This window comes from Emiliania huxleyi (genome assembly GCF_000372725.1).
Source record: "Emiliania huxleyi CCMP1516 unplaced genomic scaffold EMIHUscaffold_74, whole genome shotgun sequence".
Taxonomy (NCBI): Eukaryota; Haptophyta; order Isochrysidales; family Noelaerhabdaceae; genus Emiliania; species Emiliania huxleyi.
In genome coordinates, this window is record NW_005196456.1 from 319,960 (window position 1) to 338,777 (window position 18,818).

General features: G+C 65.6%; 7 protein-coding genes across 7 annotated transcripts in view; 5 read left to right on the forward strand and 2 right to left on the reverse strand.

Annotated features, from left to right (window-relative positions):
* Nucleotides 1-36, forward strand: part of EMIHUDRAFT_217541 (hypothetical protein) — a gene marked incomplete at both ends in the record, with an annotated part of 614 nt that extends 578 nt beyond the window's left edge. Inside the window, one exon of the mRNA XM_005760766.1 lies at nucleotides 25-36. Coding sequence (XP_005760823.1) covers nucleotides 25-36 — 12 coding nt within the window. The remainder of the gene's footprint in view (nucleotides 1-24) is intronic.
* Nucleotides 37-1,733: 1,697 nt separating this feature from the next.
* On the forward strand, nucleotides 1,734-2,580 carry EMIHUDRAFT_438325 (hypothetical protein). Its single transcript, XM_005760767.1, has one exon. It carries the CDS (start codon nucleotides 1,775-1,777, stop codon nucleotides 2,339-2,341), a length of 567 nt encoding a protein of 188 aa, XP_005760824.1. The 5' UTR covers nucleotides 1,734-1,774; the 3' UTR covers nucleotides 2,342-2,580.
* A 1,211-nt stretch (nucleotides 2,581-3,791) lies between these two features.
* On the forward strand, nucleotides 3,792-4,543 carry EMIHUDRAFT_438326 (hypothetical protein). Its single transcript, XM_005760768.1, has one exon. The coding sequence runs from the start codon at nucleotides 3,869-3,871 to the stop codon at nucleotides 4,358-4,360; it is 492 nt and encodes a 163-aa protein (XP_005760825.1). The 5' UTR covers nucleotides 3,792-3,868; the 3' UTR covers nucleotides 4,361-4,543.
* Nucleotides 4,544-5,562: 1,019 nt separating this feature from the next.
* EMIHUDRAFT_453119 (hypothetical protein) lies at nucleotides 5,563-10,241 on the reverse strand (the record flags this gene model as incomplete). The annotated part of the gene is made up of 8 exons (XM_005760769.1): nucleotides 5,563-6,964; nucleotides 7,303-7,792; nucleotides 8,243-8,343; nucleotides 8,520-8,603; nucleotides 8,722-9,178; nucleotides 9,528-9,739; nucleotides 9,878-9,901; nucleotides 9,978-10,241. 8 exons carry the CDS (start codon nucleotides 10,239-10,241, stop codon nucleotides 6,911-6,913), a joined length of 1,686 nt encoding a protein of 561 aa, XP_005760826.1. The 3' UTR covers nucleotides 5,563-6,910.
* Nucleotides 10,242-11,863: 1,622 nt separating this feature from the next.
* On the forward strand, nucleotides 11,864-12,757 carry EMIHUDRAFT_438330 (hypothetical protein). Its single transcript, XM_005760770.1, has 2 exons — nucleotides 11,864-12,605; nucleotides 12,681-12,757. Exon 1 carries the CDS (start codon nucleotides 11,904-11,906, stop codon nucleotides 12,603-12,605), a length of 702 nt encoding a protein of 233 aa, XP_005760827.1. The 5' UTR covers nucleotides 11,864-11,903; the 3' UTR covers nucleotides 12,681-12,757.
* A 2,263-nt stretch (nucleotides 12,758-15,020) lies between these two features.
* On the forward strand, nucleotides 15,021-17,718 carry EMIHUDRAFT_217551 (hypothetical protein; the record flags this gene model as incomplete). Its single annotated transcript, XM_005760771.1, has 5 exons — nucleotides 15,021-15,026; nucleotides 15,101-15,402; nucleotides 16,795-17,248; nucleotides 17,369-17,462; nucleotides 17,624-17,718. The coding sequence occupies 5 exons, from the start codon at nucleotides 15,021-15,023 to the stop codon at nucleotides 17,716-17,718; spliced, it is 951 nt and encodes a 316-aa protein (XP_005760828.1).
* A 472-nt stretch (nucleotides 17,719-18,190) lies between these two features.
* The window catches only part of EMIHUDRAFT_106103 (hypothetical protein), a gene marked incomplete at both ends in the record, with an annotated part of 2,785 nt that continues 2,157 nt past the window's right edge, over nucleotides 18,191-18,818 (reverse strand). Inside the window, one exon of the mRNA XM_005760772.1 lies at nucleotides 18,191-18,342. Coding sequence (XP_005760829.1) covers nucleotides 18,191-18,342 — 152 coding nt within the window. The remainder of the gene's footprint in view (nucleotides 18,343-18,818) is intronic.

Genomic DNA, 18,818 nt, shown 5'->3' on the forward strand with positions numbered 1-18,818 from the left:
TGGGGGTGGGGGGGGGGGAGGGAGTACCTCATGTAGACGGCGGTCTCTTCAAGACTGAGCGAGAGCGCCTATGGGAAGGTTCGGGAAGGTTTGCGCATGAAATGCATGCATGTGTACTCGGTGCGTGCGTGCGTGCGTGCGTGCGAAAGGGAGACAAGAACGTGCAAGGTACCGCGAGGCGGCGGGCCTAGCGGGTGGGGTTGGGTGGGCCTCCAGTAGGGCGCCGGCGCCCTCAGTCGGCGTAGAGGGGTGTCGTGTAGCCCGGTATGCGGCCCTCTAGTGTGCAAGGAGTTGTGTGCGCCTCGGAAGAGTCTTCGACCAGGCCCGCGCGGCGCATCGTGCGCGTGAGGCCGATGGAGGCGGCGGAGCAGCCGACGTTGAAGCCGGGCGCGCCGTTTGCGACGAAGCTCGAGCACCGATCGCTGTTTAGCAGGGTCGTCAGCGCTCTGCCCTGCGCGTCACTGATCGCGGCCATCATCAGCACGCCGTCGTAGGTGCCCTCCTCCCACGCGCAGTCGGCCGATGCCTCCGTCGTCGACTCGCAGCGAAAGGCGGGCGCGTAGACCTTCCGGTCCGCGTCGCGGTCGTCGAAGACCACCGTGACCGGAGGATCGGCGCTGCAGCCGGCGTAGGCGGCTCGCAGCGCGTCGAGAGTGAACGCCGCCCTCGCGGAGGCGACGGGAGAGACGCAGACGACTCTCACCGTTCTGGGCGGGGATGTGCCAAATAGCTTGCTGAAGATTGCGCCCATGGTCGCGGTCGCCGTCGCCGTCCGTGCGTTCGAACCGCTCACAGCGATGTTACAAAAAACAGCCGCCCTGTGAGAGGTTGACCAAGGATTAGGGTGGGCGACGGCTAGCACCACACACCTCTCCTTTTAATCCCTGTGTGGTGGCGGCGTGCCGTCCTCCCATCCCTCCCTTGGGTTGTCTGTTTTCTTTCTTTCTTTCTTTTGTGCGTCATCATCTGTCCAGCGTCCACCCATACCGCGTTGGTGTCCAGTCCGAGCCTGGCTGTTCTTCACCTTTCTACCTACCTACCTGTGAGAGGTTGAGGTGCGAGCCCTGCTGGTTTGAGAGGGGGCGTCTGGAAAGAGGAGGCGTGTGATAAGTGGGGCGGTGCGCCGTGCGCGCGCTGGCGAGTAGAGACCACGCCTGCTATTCACAGCACAACCTGCACAAGCCCTCGCCGGGGGCTCGAGCATGCGCAGCGAAAAGCCTTTTTCCAGACGGATCCCCCCCTGTGAAAAAGTGAGGCGTGGTCTCTACTCGCCAGGTGCGCGCGCACACACGCAAACAAAAAACAAATCTGACCCCCGCACAGCTGCCGTCGTGCAAAGCGTGTCATCTTGATTGGCGCGGGGCTGGCTCGATCGACTTTTAAACAAAAAACAGCTCTCTCTCTTTTAAAGGTTTCGAAGCGCGCACACACACATATCATATATCATGTGAATTTCATGAAAAGAGCGCGTGAACAGGGCTCCAGGCCCCAAATGACGTGTGAGTGTTAGAGTTGTTTGGTATTGCTAAAAATCTCTCTCTCTCTGAAAAGAGAAATCCCGCTGTCACTTGTAGTGAGCGTCGGGCTGGTGGTTCGACATCGAGTTTGAAAATCTGTTTCTCGACGTCTCTGTATGTATGTATGTACGTCTCTCTTCACAGGAAAATCCTGTGAAGAAAAGCGCCGAAAAACAAAGCGCAAAGCGCCGAAAAACAGAACCTCGGCTCGGTCGGTACTCCGCGGTCTAGGCACACAGTGAGCAACCTGGCTTATCATGCCTCCGCCGCCCTCATTTGTCGACCGCTACCACCTCGCAGCGCGGCTCGGCGCCGGCTGTTCCGGTGTGGTCTTCTCGGCTTCCGATCGCAAGACCGGAGAGCCCGTGGCCATCAAGCTCGCTCGCCGCAAGCGAGGCTTGCGGTGGTCGCTTCTGTGCCGCACCTTTGCCAACGAGGCGGAGATGTTGAAGCGGTGCGTCCACCCAAACGTCATTGGCCTGCGGTGCCTGCTCACCGGTCCGGACGAGGTGGCTCTGGCGCTCGAGCTGGTGAGTGGCGGTGACGCGCAGCAGCTACTGCAAAGACACGGCGCGCTGTCCGAGCCTGTGGCGTGTGCGATCACCTGCCAGGTTGCGCACGCGCTGGAGCACATCCACGCGTGCGGCGTGCTCCACCGCGATGTCAAGCTGGAGAACTTGCTCATCGCGTCGATCGATGGGCCGCGCGTGCTGCTCTGCGACTTTGGCCACGCCTGTGACTGCGGCGCAGCTGCCGCCGAGGAGCCGACCGCGCCTCCGTTCTCCGGCACCACCGGCTACGCCGCGCCAGAGGCGGCGGAGTAGACGGTCACACAGACACAGGCTCACTGAACACAGACACACAGAGCTAAGACATCCAGCCAGCGTGGCGGGAGGCCGCGCTGGACTTTCCCGCAGGTGGAGGGAGGCCACTGCTGGAGCGCCGCCGCCGACGTGTACAGCCTCGGCGCATGCCTCTTTGCCCTCCTCGCAAACTCGCGCGGCGCGTGGGCGGGCGGAGCTGCGCCTGACTTTGGCCACCGCACGTTGCACTCTGTCGCGGCGGAGACGAAGAGCTTGCTTCGGCGACCGGCAGCGGCAGCAGAAGGCTAGCCCCAGACGCTGGCACTGCTCACCTCCTCGCTGTGCGCAGGCGGCTCGTCGCTCGGGAGGCTGCGGCCCGACCGTCTCCTGAGGCGGCCCGCCGTGCTCTCGGCTATCTCGGCTGTATCTCGGCGATCGCTCGGCTGCGTGTCGACAGGCGGTCCGCCGTGCTCTCGGCCGCACCCCCTCCCCTGCGGGCACCCCCTCCCCTGCGGGGACGCTGCGGAGCGGGCGGCTGCCTCAGCGGGTCTACTCGCTCGTCAACCTCCACATCCTCGAGGAGCAAGGAGGACCCGCGCCCGAGCTCTCCGGCAGCAGCGGCAGCAGCTTTGGCGGAGGTCCAGCACCAGCGCCGGTTGGCGGCGAGTGGCGGGGCGGCACCGACGCTGCTCACGCCGCCCTCGAGCGGGGGAGGGAGGCGTGCGGGAGGCGTCCTTGAGATTGCTGCTCGGAGCCCTCCAGGAGCCTTCTCGGAACCTTGCCCACAGGCGTCCGGGTCGGAGGCGTTGAGCCGCGAGCCGGCCCTCGCAGGGCGTGCCTCCAGCCACGGCGACCTCGCAGGGCGGGCCGGGCGCTGCGATCCCACCCCGCTGCCGCCGCGCCAGTCGCTTGGAGAGCGCATCTCTGCGTTCCGCGCCCGCCAGACCCTCCCAGGCCCAGCCGCGGAGGCGGCGGCAGAGGCTGCGGCGGTGGCGGCAGAGGCTGTGGCGGCGGAGGCGGGGCAGGCGGAGGCGGGGCACCAGGCGGAGGCGGGGCAGGCGGCGCCAGAGGGGATTGCCGCGACGGTGGGCGCTCTCTTCCAGCGAGAGAGGCTCCTTCACATCGACCGGCGCGGCGTGTGGTCGGCCCACGTTGAGACCGGCGCGCAGGATTGCCTGTGGCGCTTCGACGCCATCCTCGCCGCCGTCGACGACTCGGCGCGCCGCGCGAGTCGCATCGGCGACGCTGTGGGTGGCTGCGGCGGCGGGCGCCGATTTGAGGTGTTCGCTAGGAGCGCGGCATCTGCACCATAGCTATTGAGCGTGTGATCACGCAGATCGTGCGTTCGTCCGCTCCGCAAACGTCTTTTGCCCACACCCTCTCGACCCGCAGGCGTCTCTGCTCTTGAGCTCCGCCATCTGCTGTCACATGGGGGCGACCCGGCTGCGGCTTGCGTTCCGCAGCGAGGCGGACAGCCGGACGTTTCTCCGACGCGTGAAGGCGGGTCTCGCCGCGCTCGTGGCGGAGCAGGGCGGGGGTGAGGGGCCGATGCCACCGGCGAGGGCTTCCACTCGAGCCGTGCGGGGAGAGGCGGAGCATGCCGCAACGCAGCTGGCCGCAGAGGTCTCATTAACGGCGGGCCGTCCGGGCGCGTGCGCTGGCGCGGGGGCAGCCGCGAGTCGCAGCGGCGCCAGCGGCGGGACCAACGGCGGGGCGGACGGCGGGGCAGCCGGCGGGACGGGAGGCGGGCCGAGCGGCGGCGGCCGGTGCGGCGATGCCTCTCGCCGAGTGCCGTTTGAGGCTGTCCACTCGCGACTTGGGCAGGTCCAGGCGGGCAGCGGTGCGACGACTGCGAGGGGGGTGCAGGCGCCAAAGCGGGAGGGGCAGGGCAGCGGCGCGCTCGCGAGGAAGAGCGCGTCGTTCGGCAAGTTGGACCTACTTGGCGGCAGCGATGCGCCGGGGCCTCACCTCACCGCCTCGCAGCTGGAGCGGCTGCAGAGCATGCGCGAGTCGATGCAGCGCATTCGAGCTTGTAGCTGACTACCAGCTTCAAGTGTGCGCGCGAGGGGGTGGCACACTCACACGTAGAGCCGAGCGACCATGTGCACAACAGATACGGTAATTTACCGGACGAGACCTCTATGTGTGTATTTTCGCACGGCCATGTGTGTGTGTATTCATTCGCGCCTTTGCGGGGCGCGCGCGGAAAAAGAAAGCTGAAAGTAAGTTTAGCTCCCAACCCATATTTGACGGATCTTTAGCTTGGCTAGGAGCACTTGGAGCACTTGGAGTGCAGTTGGTACCTCACATCTGGCCGGGGACCTGGAATGGCTAATCTACGGCTGGTTTCTGCGCCCGAGTTTCGCAATCGCCCGCCGAACGTCCAGACTTTGACAACTATGACTATGACGTCGGCTCTCCCCTGGCCCGGAGCCCTCCTGCTCGGCGGTCTCGCGGCTTCGGCTGCGACGTCTGCGGCATCGGCGTGCCCGTGCGACGAGCTTCTTCTCTCCGGCCTCGACGCCGCCCTCGGTCACACCCCGGGCCAGGTCTACGACGGCTCTTATTCGCTCGCTGCCGACGCGGCCGCTGGAGAGCACCACGTGTACCTACGCGCATCGAATGGGATCTACATCTACTACGTGGAGCAGGAGCAGGTGTGGGTCATCGGTGCCAACGTTAGCACTCGGCATCCACTCGCACTCTGCAAAGTCGCTCGATGTCAAGTCGCGCCATCACTCTCGGGTACGATAGGTGTCGCTCTCTCTGCTGGCGAAGGCGATTGGCGCAATCCAGCGGGCACAAGATTCTGTGTCGATCCGCCGCAGTCTGTCGTCAATGTTGTCCCGCAAGGCCCTGACTTCGGTTGAGGCCGAGTCATCACTAACGGAGGCCTCTTTGCCGGAGACTTCCGCGTCTGTTGTCGCGGCGTCTCGGGTCTAGGCTGCACACGACCTGGCAGCCAACTGAGCACTTCTCCATGTCTCATGGTTTATGGCAGGTGCAGGGACCGTGCAGAGTGGCGTGACATGTTACGACTGCAGAAGATGTGCCAGGCCCTCAAAGCTCGACGCGTCGAGACCCGAGTGCCGAGAGAGCCGGATGATCCCTGTTCCTGGCGCCCAGAAATTCACGAGATATTTGACTCTGGGAGTTGGTGTGTGTTTTCCTTACCAGCAGCGGGGTATTATTTTTATCAAATCGCCCGGATCCGAATACAGTATGGCTCCTTTGTGGTGCTCCTTGAGCACTTGAGCACTGGATAGGTTCCGCATGGTACGTGACTCCATGCTCGACCCCAGCTCCGCCCTCGGCCGCTTCGCCGGCCGCCTGACGGGCTACGCCTTGCTTGCCACCGCTTACCTTGACGCGCATGCCCCGCCACGCTTCGCATCATACGCGCTGAGCACGGCGTCCAGCCGCGGCGATGGCCCTCTGCAGCACCTGGATGGTGGAGCGACGCAGCGGTTCGCTACCTCAGCTGCATCTCTCCTCTCCGACGACGAGGCTGCTGCGTCCCAGTGGCCCTTCCTGCAAGACACCGACCGTCGCAAGATGGAGGTATTCGGAGGCCACATCCTTCGCTCACACGGCCGGTTCTACTGGTACGGGGAGGCTGCCAAGGTGCTCTCTGCGCCTGGCTTCCCGGTGGGAGTCAACGAGGGTTGGACCAATGAAGGGATCGCGTGCTACGTGAGCGACGACATGACGCGCTGGCGGAGCGCCGGCATCGTCTTTCGCAACACCTCGGTCAGCCTTCCGTCCTCGGAGCCAGGTCCTTACGTGCTCGAGCGGCCAAAGGTGCTGTACAACCGGGCGACGTCCAAGTTCGTGATGTGGTTTCACCTCGACTCCTTCTCCTACACCTATCGGTACGCCGGCGTGGCCACCTCGGACAGCCCGCTCGGGCCCTTTGCGTTTCTCCATGCGCTGCGCCCAGGCGGGCTCCACTCCTTCGACCTGCAGCTGCACCGCTCGCCCACCTCTGACGCGGCCTTCCTCGTTCGGGACACGAACGGCCACGAGGAGACGGTCGTCTCTGCCCTCAACCCCTCCTACACCGACGTCACGCGCCGCGTCTCCGCCATCCCCGGCCCCTGCGAGGCTCCGGCCCTCTTTGAGGACGAAGATGGCGCGACGTACTGCCTCTGCTCCTATGCGACCTGGTACCTGCCAAACCCGCTGCAGATCTGGCGCCACCGTGGGCGGCTCGACGCTGCGGGCGGGTGGGAGGAGCTGGGCACGGTGCCCGGGGGTGAGGCGCCGCTGCACGCGCTCCTCGCGCCGCTGCTGCGCCCGCTCGATTCTGCGGCGACCACGTACAACTCACAGCCCTCGTCGGTCGTGCCGTGGGTGGACGAGGCGGGGAGGTTCACCCCGATCCTGCTGGGAGACTCGTGGAACGCCAGGGGGCCTGGCGGCGTCGGCAACGCCTCGCAGACCTTCCTCCGGCTCGCCCGCACCGGAGATCGGAGCCGGCCGTGGAGGCTGCTGCCCGGGCGAGGCTGGATCCGTGAGCAGATGGAGCAGAGGGCGAACCTCTCTCGGTGGCTGTACTGAGGAATGAGTGGGTACGCTTCTGCGCGCGGATCACACGCGCACACACCTGCAGAGCCGCACCAACCTGCATGCTGCAACCTGCGCCTGAGAGCTGAGTGTGCTGCTGAGTCCTGAGAGAGAAGGCCTGTCTGTGCCGCCCATCAGAACCCGGTTTTGTATTAAAAAGGCCCCTCGCTTGCCCCCACTCCGCCGCGCGCGCCGGCGCCCGCCCGCGACGGAGAAGAGCGACCAGAGAAGGTGAAGGAGTATCGAGACTCCCCACACACCCCTCACGCATAGCTGGAGCGCAACACCACCATGCGGCGCAGCACCGCGATGACGGCGGCGAAGAGGACGGCCGAGCCGGCGGCGCCAAAGGCGGCGGCGGCGCCGAGCGTGTGGTAGAGCTGCCCGAAGAGAAGTGGCGCGCCGACGCGCGCCACCGTGTTGATGGCTTCGTCGAGCCCCATGACTGCGCCGCGCCGGTGGCGTGGCACGCACTGCAGCAGCATGGTAGGCACGGTTGGCGCGTAGAGCGGCGTGCCGAGCTGGTACAGCGCCGCGCCGGCCCAAAAGACGAGCGAGGGGCGAGGGGCGGCCGCGAGTGTGGCGGCGCCCATCAGCAGCAAAGAGGCGCCGACCGCGGCGAGGCCGAGCGCGCACGTGGCGACCGTGCCGATCGTGCCCTGGACGCGAGCAGAGCCGCCAGCGGAGACTGCGAAGGAGAGGCAAGCGAGAGCCGTGTACGCACGGCCGATGCCGCCGATGCCGAGACCCAGCAAGTCCTGCGCCAGAGGGCCGAAGAAGGCGGCGTACGTGGCCGAGCCGCAGTTGTACAGCGCCGAAACGGCGCAGACGGTGGCGACGGCGGCAACAAGCCGCGTGCCGAGCGGGCACGCGACAATCCCATCGGCGGGCGCCGCCTTGCCCTCCCTTGCCTTGCCAACGCCGTCGGCGGAAGAGGCGGCAGCGGCGGCGGACGGCGGCGGCGCGCTGTCTGGCTCCGAGGCGAGAAAGCCGATGATGAGCGAAGCTGCGAGCGAGCCGGCCGCCGCGACGCCGATGACCTGTTCACAGCAGACGGGCGTGAAGGGAGGCGCACTGCGAGGCTGCGACGGGAGCCGGGCCGCCACGCCGCTGGCCGAGTGGCATGAGTCTGTGTGTCTGTGTGCCGCTCCAGCGTGCCGGCACCCCTGTCTAGGGTCCACCCAGCCCGCGCCGGTGTCCCAGCCCGAGCCTGGCTGTTCGTCGCGCCTCTGCATCTATCTGCGGGCCGTTGCGAGGCTCCCGCTAGCGGTGTAGAGGGCGCCGCCGATGGAAGGGCCGGCGATGAAGGCGAGCGTCGTCGCCTTAATTCATTTCATCAGGTGCTTCAGAATCAACAGGCGAGGGCCGGCGAGCAAGGCGAGCTTGGTTGCCGCGTCGCGCCACGCCATGAAGCGCGGCAGTTGGCCGGTGGCGCACCCAATGTCCGCGAGCAGCGCCTGAGGGTGGGTTCACGCCTGCCGGTGTGAAGAGACGCCGTCTGGTGCAAGACGAGGGCAGGAGCAGTCGGGAGGCGTCTCGGAAGAGCCTCGGAGGCGTCTCGGACGGGGCATGAGGCGTCTCGGTGGTGTCCCGGAAGTGTCCCGTAAAGGTTTGCAGGTGTCGCCTTGCCAACCGGCCCCGCGCCGGCGCAGCAGCCGGTGAGGAATCGGCAGGCGAGGAAGACGGAGATGGGCGCGCGGCTGTAGATGGCCCACGACTGCAGCGCGAGGCCGACGCCTGCATGGAGAGGCTCAGAGGAGTTCAGAGGGTCCAGGGCGGCGCAACGACCGCAGAGACTGGCCGGCGCCGATGCCGCCGAGAGAGAGCGCCATCACGGGCCGCCGCCCGACGCGGTCGGAGAGGCGCGGCCAGAGGAAGAGGGCGCCGAAGGTGCCGAGCGGGTACGCCGACGATAGCGAGCCGAACGAGGCGCCCATCTGCAACTCAAAGTGCTCGCGGAGCGCCACGTTGACCGGCAAGGTGAGCGTGAAGCCGAGGAGGTTGAGGAAGGTGGAGAGGAGGACGGAGGCGACAGAGACCTTCGACGCCGTGCTCAGCCGCCGCAGCCGCCCCACCGAAGCTGGAGGGGGCGGCGGCGTGGGCGATGGCGCGCTGCCGGCAGCAGCGGTGAGCTGCGTGGCAGTGCGGGCGCCGAGCCGGGAACGGAGCAACGGGCGGCTGGCCGACGAGGCGGGCATTGGGAACGGAGCAACGGGCGGTAGCAGGGCCAACGCTGAGACGAGGCCGAGGGCCAGAGCCATCGGCAGCAGCGCGAGAGCCGGGCGCGAGAAACTGCAAGAATTCGTGCGCCCCAGCGGCGCAGTGGCACTCTTGGGCTGATTTTCTCTCTCTCAATGTATGTGGCACTCTTGGGCTGATTTTGGCGCGAACAAGATTAAAAAGCTCTCAAGGCCGGCTAATAACTCATAAAAACAAAGCGCCCAGATCAGCTGGTCCTAGGGGCGCCCTGTTTTTTTTTTTTTATGCCCCCCCCCCCCCCCCCCGAGAGTGAGAGAAGAGATTTTCAATGCCCTGAGTGTGAGGTTGCCGACCACACACTCCCAGCCAAGTTCTCTTCCCTCAAGTGCTAAAGTGCAGAGCACCAAGACTGTATACGAATTTACTACGCCCTCGCCGTCACCTCCGGCGGCCAGCCGCGCCTCGCCCTCTGCTCGAGGGCTTCGCTGCTGCTTTGGTGGGCGCGGCTCGGCTCGGAGGCTTGCGCGCCTGGCGCGCCTGCATGTACTCGATGAACTCCTCCGAGTCGGCGTCGGACGGCGCTTCGAAGCCGAGCGCCTCGTCGCCGCTCGGGAGCAGCACCTCGATCATGTCGGAGGCACCACCGAGGCGACTCTGCGGCGCGGGAGCAGGCGCCGCCGGGGCTGCTGCGGTGCGGGCAAGCTCCCGCGCGGCCGGCGGCGGCGCCTGCTTCCGCGCCGCAGCGGCCGACGACCGGCGTGTCGCCTTGTCCTCGATGAGCCGGCCGAGCACGTGGAAGGAGTGCGGGCCGCTCGCCTGCGAGGCCAGAGCGTGCGGGAGGGTGAGCCGCAGAGCATGTGCGGAGGAGCTTGCTGCACAGCGGCGCGCGCACTTTGAGGAAGAACCAGGCGGGCTCGTCTGGGTCGTTGGTGATCGTGATTTCGGGCGCGGCCTGCCGCACGCCCGTCGTGAGCAGCGAGCACACCACAAAAGAGTGAGTGGCGAGGTCGCACTCCAGCACGCAGCGGCCAAACGCCGCCGACTTTGGCTGCGCGGCGAGCGCGGCGTTCGAGAGGGTGAGCGCGGAGCAGGGCGGCAGGATGACCTTGCAGTCGACGCCCGGCGTCACGGTCAGGGACACGAACCGAGAGGGCATTTTTACCGGCCTGGTGCTCGCGATGCTGTGCTCAGCTGCACCTCACCGCTCTCGCGGCTCGCGGTCTACGGGGCGCAGATGGCCCATGTCAGAGATAAAGAATTCTCGGAGGCCAAGTGCCTTTGTTTATGGTTCGATCCTCCCCAGAGTCGAACTGGCAGCCACTCGCACCAAGGAGGCGAGGTGTGGCTACGTGACCCAGAAAAGGCCAGAGTCGGGAGCAACCCTCGAGGTGGGTCGCTCATATACTCAACAGTCTTTCTAGGGTCCTCGCCTCCGCCGCCACCGCCGCTCCCTCGCCAGACACGCCGCCGCCCACCTGCTCCTGCTCGACCTGTGCTCGACCTTCCCACGGACCTCCTCCTGCGCGTCCTCTCTCGCTGCGACCCCGCCGACATCGCTCGCCTCGCGGCCGTCTCGCTCCTCTTCCACGCCTCGCTCGCAACTGGAATCGCGCCCTCCACCGGAAGTGCTAGTCCCCCCTCATCGGGAGGACAACCCCGGCTACATGTAGTCGCCGACCACACCCACAAAGAACCCTGCACAAAGACCGCATGGGACCTTCTCCTATTGCCCTCACCGGCTGAAAAAAGAAAAAACTGGAATCCCGATCCATGACACGTCCACCTCGCACCCCGCCGGCATTAGCAGGACTCAGCGCTTCGCATTAGCCAGACCCAAGGACCGGCCAGGATGCACGAAAGGAAGACCTCGCCGGCGTCGTTGCAGTCCAGCGAGTCCGCCGTAGCGCAGGCGGTGAACGTTTCCAAGTACATCGCTGCAGCCAGTACGCTCCATCCGCCGCAAGAGCTCCAGAGAGGCGTCAGCATCGCCAGCACACTTGCATCTCCTGTCAACAATCTGTTCGCCAAGCTGCCGGATCGGCTGGACCGTGAGGATCGAGAAAGGCTCTACGAGCGGTCGCGCCCTGTCTGTGCCATCGACTCCTTCATCTCGCACGCGTGGCGGTCGGAGGGTTGGAGCAAGTGGATGGCTCTCGCTCTGCACGAGGTTGGGCTTGTGCCACTGGTCGTCGGTATTGTCGCCAGCCTGCTGATGGCTCACCTGCAACGCTCAGTGGAACTACCCGGAAACGTCCCAACACGGTTTACGGCTGAGAACCCGAGCGTTCTCATCGCATCCTGTCACGAGTACGTCGCTGGCTTGATAGCCGCCTTCGCGTCGGTGTTTGTTTGGCTGGCGGCGCAGCGACGGCGGTCATACTTTGTTGACGCGGCTTGCATCCACCAGACAAACCGAGCTCTGAAGACCCAGGGCATCCGGCACCTGGCTGGGTTCGTCGCAATGTCCTCTCAGCTGGTTGTGCTCTGGGATGAGCACTACTTCAGCCGCCTCTGGTGCGTCTACGAGCTCGCAATGTACAGAGCGATCCATCCGAACAGGCCAGTGATTTTCCTGCCGCTGCGCAAAGCTGTCGTCGTTGTTGTGGCAATGGCAGCATTGGCCGTGGGGATGAGCGTGATGTTGCTGGTTGCGATGCTTGTTTTCCGTGGCGACCTGACAGGATCGATGCACGGTCCAACTGGAGAGAGAGTCTTGATGGGTGATGATTACTGGAAATCCTCGATGCCAATGTTGGCAGCACTCCTTTTTGTACTCTATTTCCTCGGCTACCTTGGCGCCACCCTCTTTGGAGCCTCCATGGCACTTCAGCGGAAAGCTCTAGCGTCCAGCCTTGAGTCGTTTGACGTGAGAGTGGCTGGTTGTTACAGTGCAACTGACCGCGACGAGATCTATGCTGCTATTGGTGCCATCTATTTGCGAGGTGAGACCAATGGGTTGGACGCATTCAATCACATGGTACGAACACAACTCAAGGAGCAGGTGTTGCAACGAGTCAGTGGTTCAACTACGCTGTACTCCAACCTCCTCTTGTTGTTGCTCCCTGGCGTTTGCCTTTTATTGGGCGCAATCGCATGGTTTCGAGAGACCTCAACATTCACCCAAGGCATCTACTTCATGTTTGCCTGTTCGTACATGCTTGCCTGGATTCCTAGCAGTCTTGCCGTTAGCCTCCAACGTGGCGAGCGCCTCGCGCGCTCGAGCAACCAGGCAGACCTCCAAAGCTTTGTGCGCCGAGCTAGCGTGGCGATCGCCTCGTCGGCCGCGCGCGGCGTCATTGAATGCTCTCTTTTCGCCTACTGGCCTCCCATTCTTCTCATACTTGCGTGCGAATGGCCGGACGCCTACCCGGAAGCTGGCCCTCTACGGCTCGTCAACGTGCCGGATCAAGCCCGGCGAGCATCCGTGTTGGCACTCATGAGCCTGTGGAGCATCGCTGGCATTTGCTTGGCTCGCCGCACATTTAGGCCGCGAGCTATCATCGGAGCAGGATCGAGCTGACGCATGGATTAGAGCGGAGGGGTGGTGCTGATTTTGTGCAGGGTGTGCTGTATTCGGAGGTATTCGGGAGCGCACGCAGTGAGTGTCAGTGCGATAAGAGTTGAGAGCACTGTTGATTGTTGACTATACGAAGCCACGCCGACTCGTTCCTCATTGTCGTCGATATAATGTCGCCGTTTTCGTCGCGACGAGTGTTTTTATCTCTGTCAGAGGGTGGGGTGTCGGGTGATTTGGCTTTATGACGTGGGCAATTTCATTCCAAAACTTGTAAGATCCCCCCCGCGCGACGGGACTGTGTGTCAGGGCCACGACGGGGCCCACTATCTGTGCCGTGTGTGACGGGACGACGTCGACGACGCGGACCGGTCTGGAAACCGTGACCGTCATGGGTCATGCACGCCGTGAGCCTACGGCTTTACGAGCTCTCCAGCTCCTCCACCATCTTTTGCAGCTTGGCGACGCGGCCCTCCAGCGAGTCGGTCGCGCCGGCCGCGCCCTCCTCGCCCGCCTCCTTTTACCCGCACTGGACACTAGAGATCGTCGTGGGTCACTGCCAGGCCTTCCTTACTGTTGTTCAGTCGGCCTAACGTTAGCTACTGTTGTTGGGGGGGCCCACTGTTGTTCTGTTGTTACTGTTAACACTAGCAACACTGTTCAGCTCTTAACGTTAGGCAACCCTAATCGCCGGCGCAGGGGTACATGGCGATGTTCGGAATGTCAGTTACTAAGTACAAATATAACGGTTTGGGGGAGTACAAATAACGGTGGGGGGGATATGGAATAACGACAAGCGGGCCGAGAAAGCATCCGGGCTCACAGATGGCCCAGCCGTTTCCACCCGGGGCGCGCGGCGCCACTCTCGCCACGCGCCGCGAACGCCCACAGCTCACCGCCACGGAGTGTGTCTGCAAATAGGCAAGCGTCCTCTTCTGGATGGAGAGAGAGCAGCGCTTGCTTCCGCTCATCCTGAAGGCGCCTGCGCCCCGGCTGACAGAGCCATACACGTGTAGCTAGAAGAGGAGAGAGATTTGTTGGTGGACACGGGCAGACGGTGCGCTTGGGCCCTGCCGCGTGGTGCCTTCACGCCTTCCCTCCATCAGGTCCCACCAAACCTGGCTCTGCCTCTCGCCACCATTCTTCGCCTCGGACCGCCTCCAGAGGTGTGCAGCCAGCCCCTGAGACCTACCGGAGGCCTGCCTCACGCATGCGTCAGGTCTCGCCCCCCCCCCCCCCCCTCCGCTGACGCACACCCCATGCGCTCAACCTGCCACGCTGCCTGCTTCGCCGTCGCCCTCGCTCTGCGCAGGCGGCTCCCGGGTTCTTAGTTTCCGAACACCACTGCGACTGGCAACAGCACTGCCTGGTCCTGGCGAAACGCTGCCAGAACGCTGCATCCTCCTCTTACCTGCGCGCAGGTACCAGCAGGAGGTCAGCTACTCGGACATGTTTACGCCCGCCACCACCAAGCGCAACCAGCGCCGCTCGCCTCTCGCGGCCCAGAACTACCGCCTCACAGACGGCCGGACGGTGCGCGGCGCTATACGGCGAAGGCAGAGCACACACCGTCCCCCACGTGCGTGCCCCCTCCCAACGCTTGACGCAGGTGCAGCCGCCTCGCGTGCTCGTGATGAACACCGCCCACTACTATCAAAACACTGTGCTCCACAACGAGCCGCAGCTCCTTCCGGCCATCGGCGAGGGGCGCGTTTAGAATGCTGCACAGAGAAGTGCCCAGCGAATTCTGCAAACTGCTCGAGGTGCTCGAGCAGCGCTTCTTGTGGCAGAACCGGCGAGAGTTGAGCGCACCGATAGCTCCCCACCCGCTACCATGTACATTTCTACGTCGACATGCCGACACGTGGGAGGTAGCAGCCGCCCCCTCGGGAGCGTCGTGGTGTCTTCGTGACCCGCGAGTCTGGTTCCTTGGGCACCTCTACCACCGTCTGTGATGAGGTCCAGCTCAGCTCGTAACAGTACGCAAGAGAGTTGTGACGATACGAGAGTACTCTCTTGATGTACGTGTACAATCAACCAACCCTGACTCTGCCTCTTCCGTTATTTACTTGTCAGCTCACGGGCTCACGGCGGTCACGCACCCTTGAGTCGCGAGGGCGATCGCGCGGGAGTTGGGAGGGTTCGACGCTCTCGCTTCGACGCTCTCGGTTCGACGCTCGACGCTCTCGGGTTCGACGCTCTCGGACAAGGCGGCGTGCATCATGCTATGCCGCCAATCGCTACGCGCCCGTGCTCGGTCGGCACTACTGCGCACTTTGGCGACACGAGTGGCGATCAGTGAGGTTCCCAGCGCCGGCAGCCACGCAGCGCATAGAGCCGCTGACCGCCGCCCGGCAGCCCGCGGTGCGGCCGGCGCTCCGCGCGACGCCGCTGGCGCGCGACGGGCTGGCCGCGGGTCCGATGGCCGTCACCGCAGCCCGCCGCCGCCGCACGGCTTGCAGCAGCTCGAGGCGCAGCTGCTGGCCTCTGGGAGCGTGCAGGACCTGCTCGGGCTGCACTCGCGGTGGCGCGGCCACCTCACCGCGTCCCACCTCCGCGCCTGCTGGAACAACCTCGGGCACAGCCGCCAGCCTCTACGGCAGCGCCGGGCCGCTCTGTCGGGCCCCGCCTTCCGCGCGCTCTGCCGCGACAGCGCGGCGTCGGTGGCGGACTGGTCTCCGGCGCAGTGCATTCAGCTGCTGTGCAACCTCGCGCGGCTGCGGGTCCGCGAGACGCCGGCCGAGCAGCTCTGGGGCGCGACCGAGGCTGCGCTGCTCGACGCGCTCCACGGAGCATCCGGCCCGTGGCTCGGAGGCGGAGGCGGAGAAGGGGGAGGCGACACCGCCGTCGGCGGCGGTGGCGGAGGCGGAGAGAAGGACATCACCGCCAAGCGACTCGCGCGCGCGGCGTGGGCGTCGGCGGCGTGGGCGTCGGCGGCGGGCGGGCGGCAGCCTGTCGCCCTCCTCGACGCCATCGCCACCGCCGCGCGGCCGCACCTCGCCGACTTTGCGCCGCAGGGCCTGTGCAACCTGGTGTGGGCGAGCGCGACGGTGGGGCACGCGCCACATCGCCTGTTCGATTCGGTCGCGGCGGAGGGGACGGCGCGCGTCGCAGAGTTCAACGCGCAGGACATGAGCAACATGGCTTGGGCCTTCGCCAAGGCTGGCAAGCCCGCGCCGGAGCTCTTCGACGCGCTCGCTGCGGAGGTGGCGCGCCGCGGCGTCGGCGGCTTCAAGCCGCAGGAGCTGGCCAACACCGCGTGGGCGTTTGCGAAGGTGGCGCATGCGGCGCCCGCACTCTTCGACGCGCTCTCTGGTCGGTCTCTGCTCTCCCTGGACGCCTTCTCCCCGCAGGGCCTCGCCAACACCGCGTGGGCGTACGCGACGGCGGGGCACGCGGCGCCTGAACTCTTCGACGCCATCGCCGCCGAGGCGGCGCCGCGGCTGTCGCAGTTCAAGCCGCAGGAGCTCTCCATCCTCGCATGGGCGTGTGCGGCCGACGGCGCGGCGGGCAGCTGCAGAGGCAAGCCGTCGGCCGCCCCCGTGCCTCTGCTCTTCGACGCGCTCGCTGCGGAGGTGGCGCGCCGCGGCGTCGGCGGCTTCAAGCCGCAGGAGCTGGCCAACACCGCGTGGGCGTTTGCGAAGGCGCGCCGCAGCGCGCCCGCCCTCTTTAATGCGCTCTCCGAGGCCGCGGCGCCGCGGCTGGCCGAATTCGACCCGCAGGGCCTCGCCAACACCGCGTGGGCGTTTGCGTCGGCGGGGCACGCGGCGCCTGAACTCTTCGACGCCATTGCCGCCGAGGCGGCGCCGCGGCTGTCGCAGTTCTCTCCGCTCGGCCTCACTTCGCTGGCGTGGGCATTCGCAGTCTTTGACCACCGGCCCGAGACGCAGTCGGCTGGCTTGTTTGGCGCCGGATTCGCCGGTCGGTGCGACGAGCTCGCGCCGCACTTCGAGGCGGAGCACCTCTCGCAGCTGCACCAGGCGCGGCTGTGGCTTGGAGGCGAGGGGTGCGAAGGCGAGGGGTGGAGCGGCGAGGGGGGCGGCAGGGGCGGCGGCGGCGGCGGCGAGGGGGGCGGCGGCGGCGGCGGCGGCGGCGTTGGTGGCGTTGGCGGCGTTGGCGGCGGCGTTGGCGTTGGCGGCGTTGGCGGCGGCGGCGGCGAGGAGGGCGGCGGGCGGTGCGGTGTTCTCCTGCCGAGCCCGGAGCTGCTGAGGCGAGCGAAGGAGGCGTTTGTGAGCTGGCCGGTGCAGTCGTCGCAGATGCAGCGGCAGGTGGGGGAGGCGCTCGCGCTGATGGGTCTCTCGCCGCATGAGGAGGTGCTCGTCGAGAACGGCTACTCGCTCGACTTTGTCGTCGAGTGGCGCGGCCAGCGGCTCGGCGTCGAAGTCAGCGGCCCCGACCACTTCATCGGCTCCTCGCCCTGCGGGGCGCACTTGCTCAAGCAGAGGCAGATGCGGCGGCTCGGCTGGCGCGTCGCCGACGTGCCGTACTGGGAGTGGGTCGAGGCAACCCGTGGCGGGGAGCGGCAGAGGCGGACGGCCTACCTCGCGGCCGTGCTCGAGGCGGCGACCGCGTCGGTTGTCGGCGAGCAGACGGAGACCAGAGACAGAGGCGAGAGGGGCGTGGGAGGCGAGCTGAGCGAGAGCCGAGAGGTGAGCGGGTGAGCTCGTTGCTTGTGAATCAACTTGAATGTGTGTCTCCAACAAAAGTCTGTGTAAAGGGTGTGGACCGTGTGTGACGGAAATAGGAGGACGCGACCCACTTCGCCACAGACGGTCCCGCGCCTCGCCGCTATGCGCTATCCGACGTCGCGCATCGCGACCGCAGCTGCCACGTGCCAGCTCGTGTGCCGCGTGTGCGGCCGTTGTCCGGAGTGAATACTCCAACCAACGCGCTCGTCGGTGGCGGCTTCCTCGAACCTGCGCCGCGCTCGGCGAACCTCTACAGCGCCTTCGGTGGCATGCAGCTCCTTGCGCCTGAAGCCTGGAGAGCAGCTCCTCTGCTGCTCACACGCTCTCTGTGCACAGATGTGGCACACAGCGCACTGTGCGGCTGCCACAGCTTTGACAGCGATGGGCTCGCCCTCACTGGCCCTCAGTCACTTGTGCTGCGGCTTGTGTGAGTAGTGAGAGCGACACTGCTCAGCGACTGTGCCGGCACACTGTGAGACCTGTGAGGTAAAACCACGCTACTCGAGTAACCCGCACTACCAGCGCTTGGTCAACATCCCAGCCCTGAGGTCAGATCCTTGTTCCTTCTCCTCTGTTGATGGTAACACTTGTCTACTCGCTGGAGCCGAGCAGGGAGGGCCCGGCGCACAACCCCTGGTCAACTCTATACACAACTCACGGTTCCCCACACCCCGTGTATATATTGACGTGTTATGACACCCCCCCGTACAAGCTACAACTACGGGTTAACAGTGGTAACATCAGAGCACAACATCTTCGCGAGACGTACGAGCTGCTTATACACGGCAGCCGGCGCAGCCGCCTGGCCACTCTAAGCTGACCACAGACTAGAGCCTCTAGTAGAGCGGTAGAGCGTGGCGCGGCGCGAGCAGGGTCGCCAAATCGCCCGCGCTGCACGCCGCCTCACGGCGAGTCGTACTCGTCCTCGCCGCTGAGCCGGCTCGCGTTCTTCTTGTTTGCGCGGCGGGCGAGCAGCCCGGGCCGGGAGGAGCGCGCGGCGGGGCCGGCGGAGGTGCGCGGCAGAAGCAGCTCGTTGAGCGAGTCCTCGCGCTTGCCTGTTCAGGCGCGAAGCTGTGAGGAGACGCCGCTCACAGCTCGCTGCGGGGCGGCCCGGCCCCCAGCTCTCCGGCGTCGAGGTTCGTGTCGTGCGACGCGTAGGGCGGAGGCAGGAAGGGGTTGTCGTCGACTGCAGACATCTGGAGAGGGAGGGGAGGGGAGGGTGTGGGTGTGCGCCGTCTCGCGCGCGGGGGGGGGGGGGGGCACTTTTCTGGAAAAGGGGGGGGCAAAAGGTTGGAACTGCCCACTTTCGAGGACACCCCCGGCCAAAGGGGCGTTGGAAGCCCCCCCCCCTAAAGAGTCCAAGGGGGGGGGGGGGGTTAAAAAAATTTAAAAAAGCTTTAAAAAGGTGTTAAAAAGGTTTAAAAAAGGTTTAAAAAAATTTTAAAAAAAGGGTTTAACCCCCCCTCCCAAAAAAAAAGAGTGGGGCCCGAGAGAAATTTTTTTTTTTGGGGGGGGGGGGGAATCCCCCCCC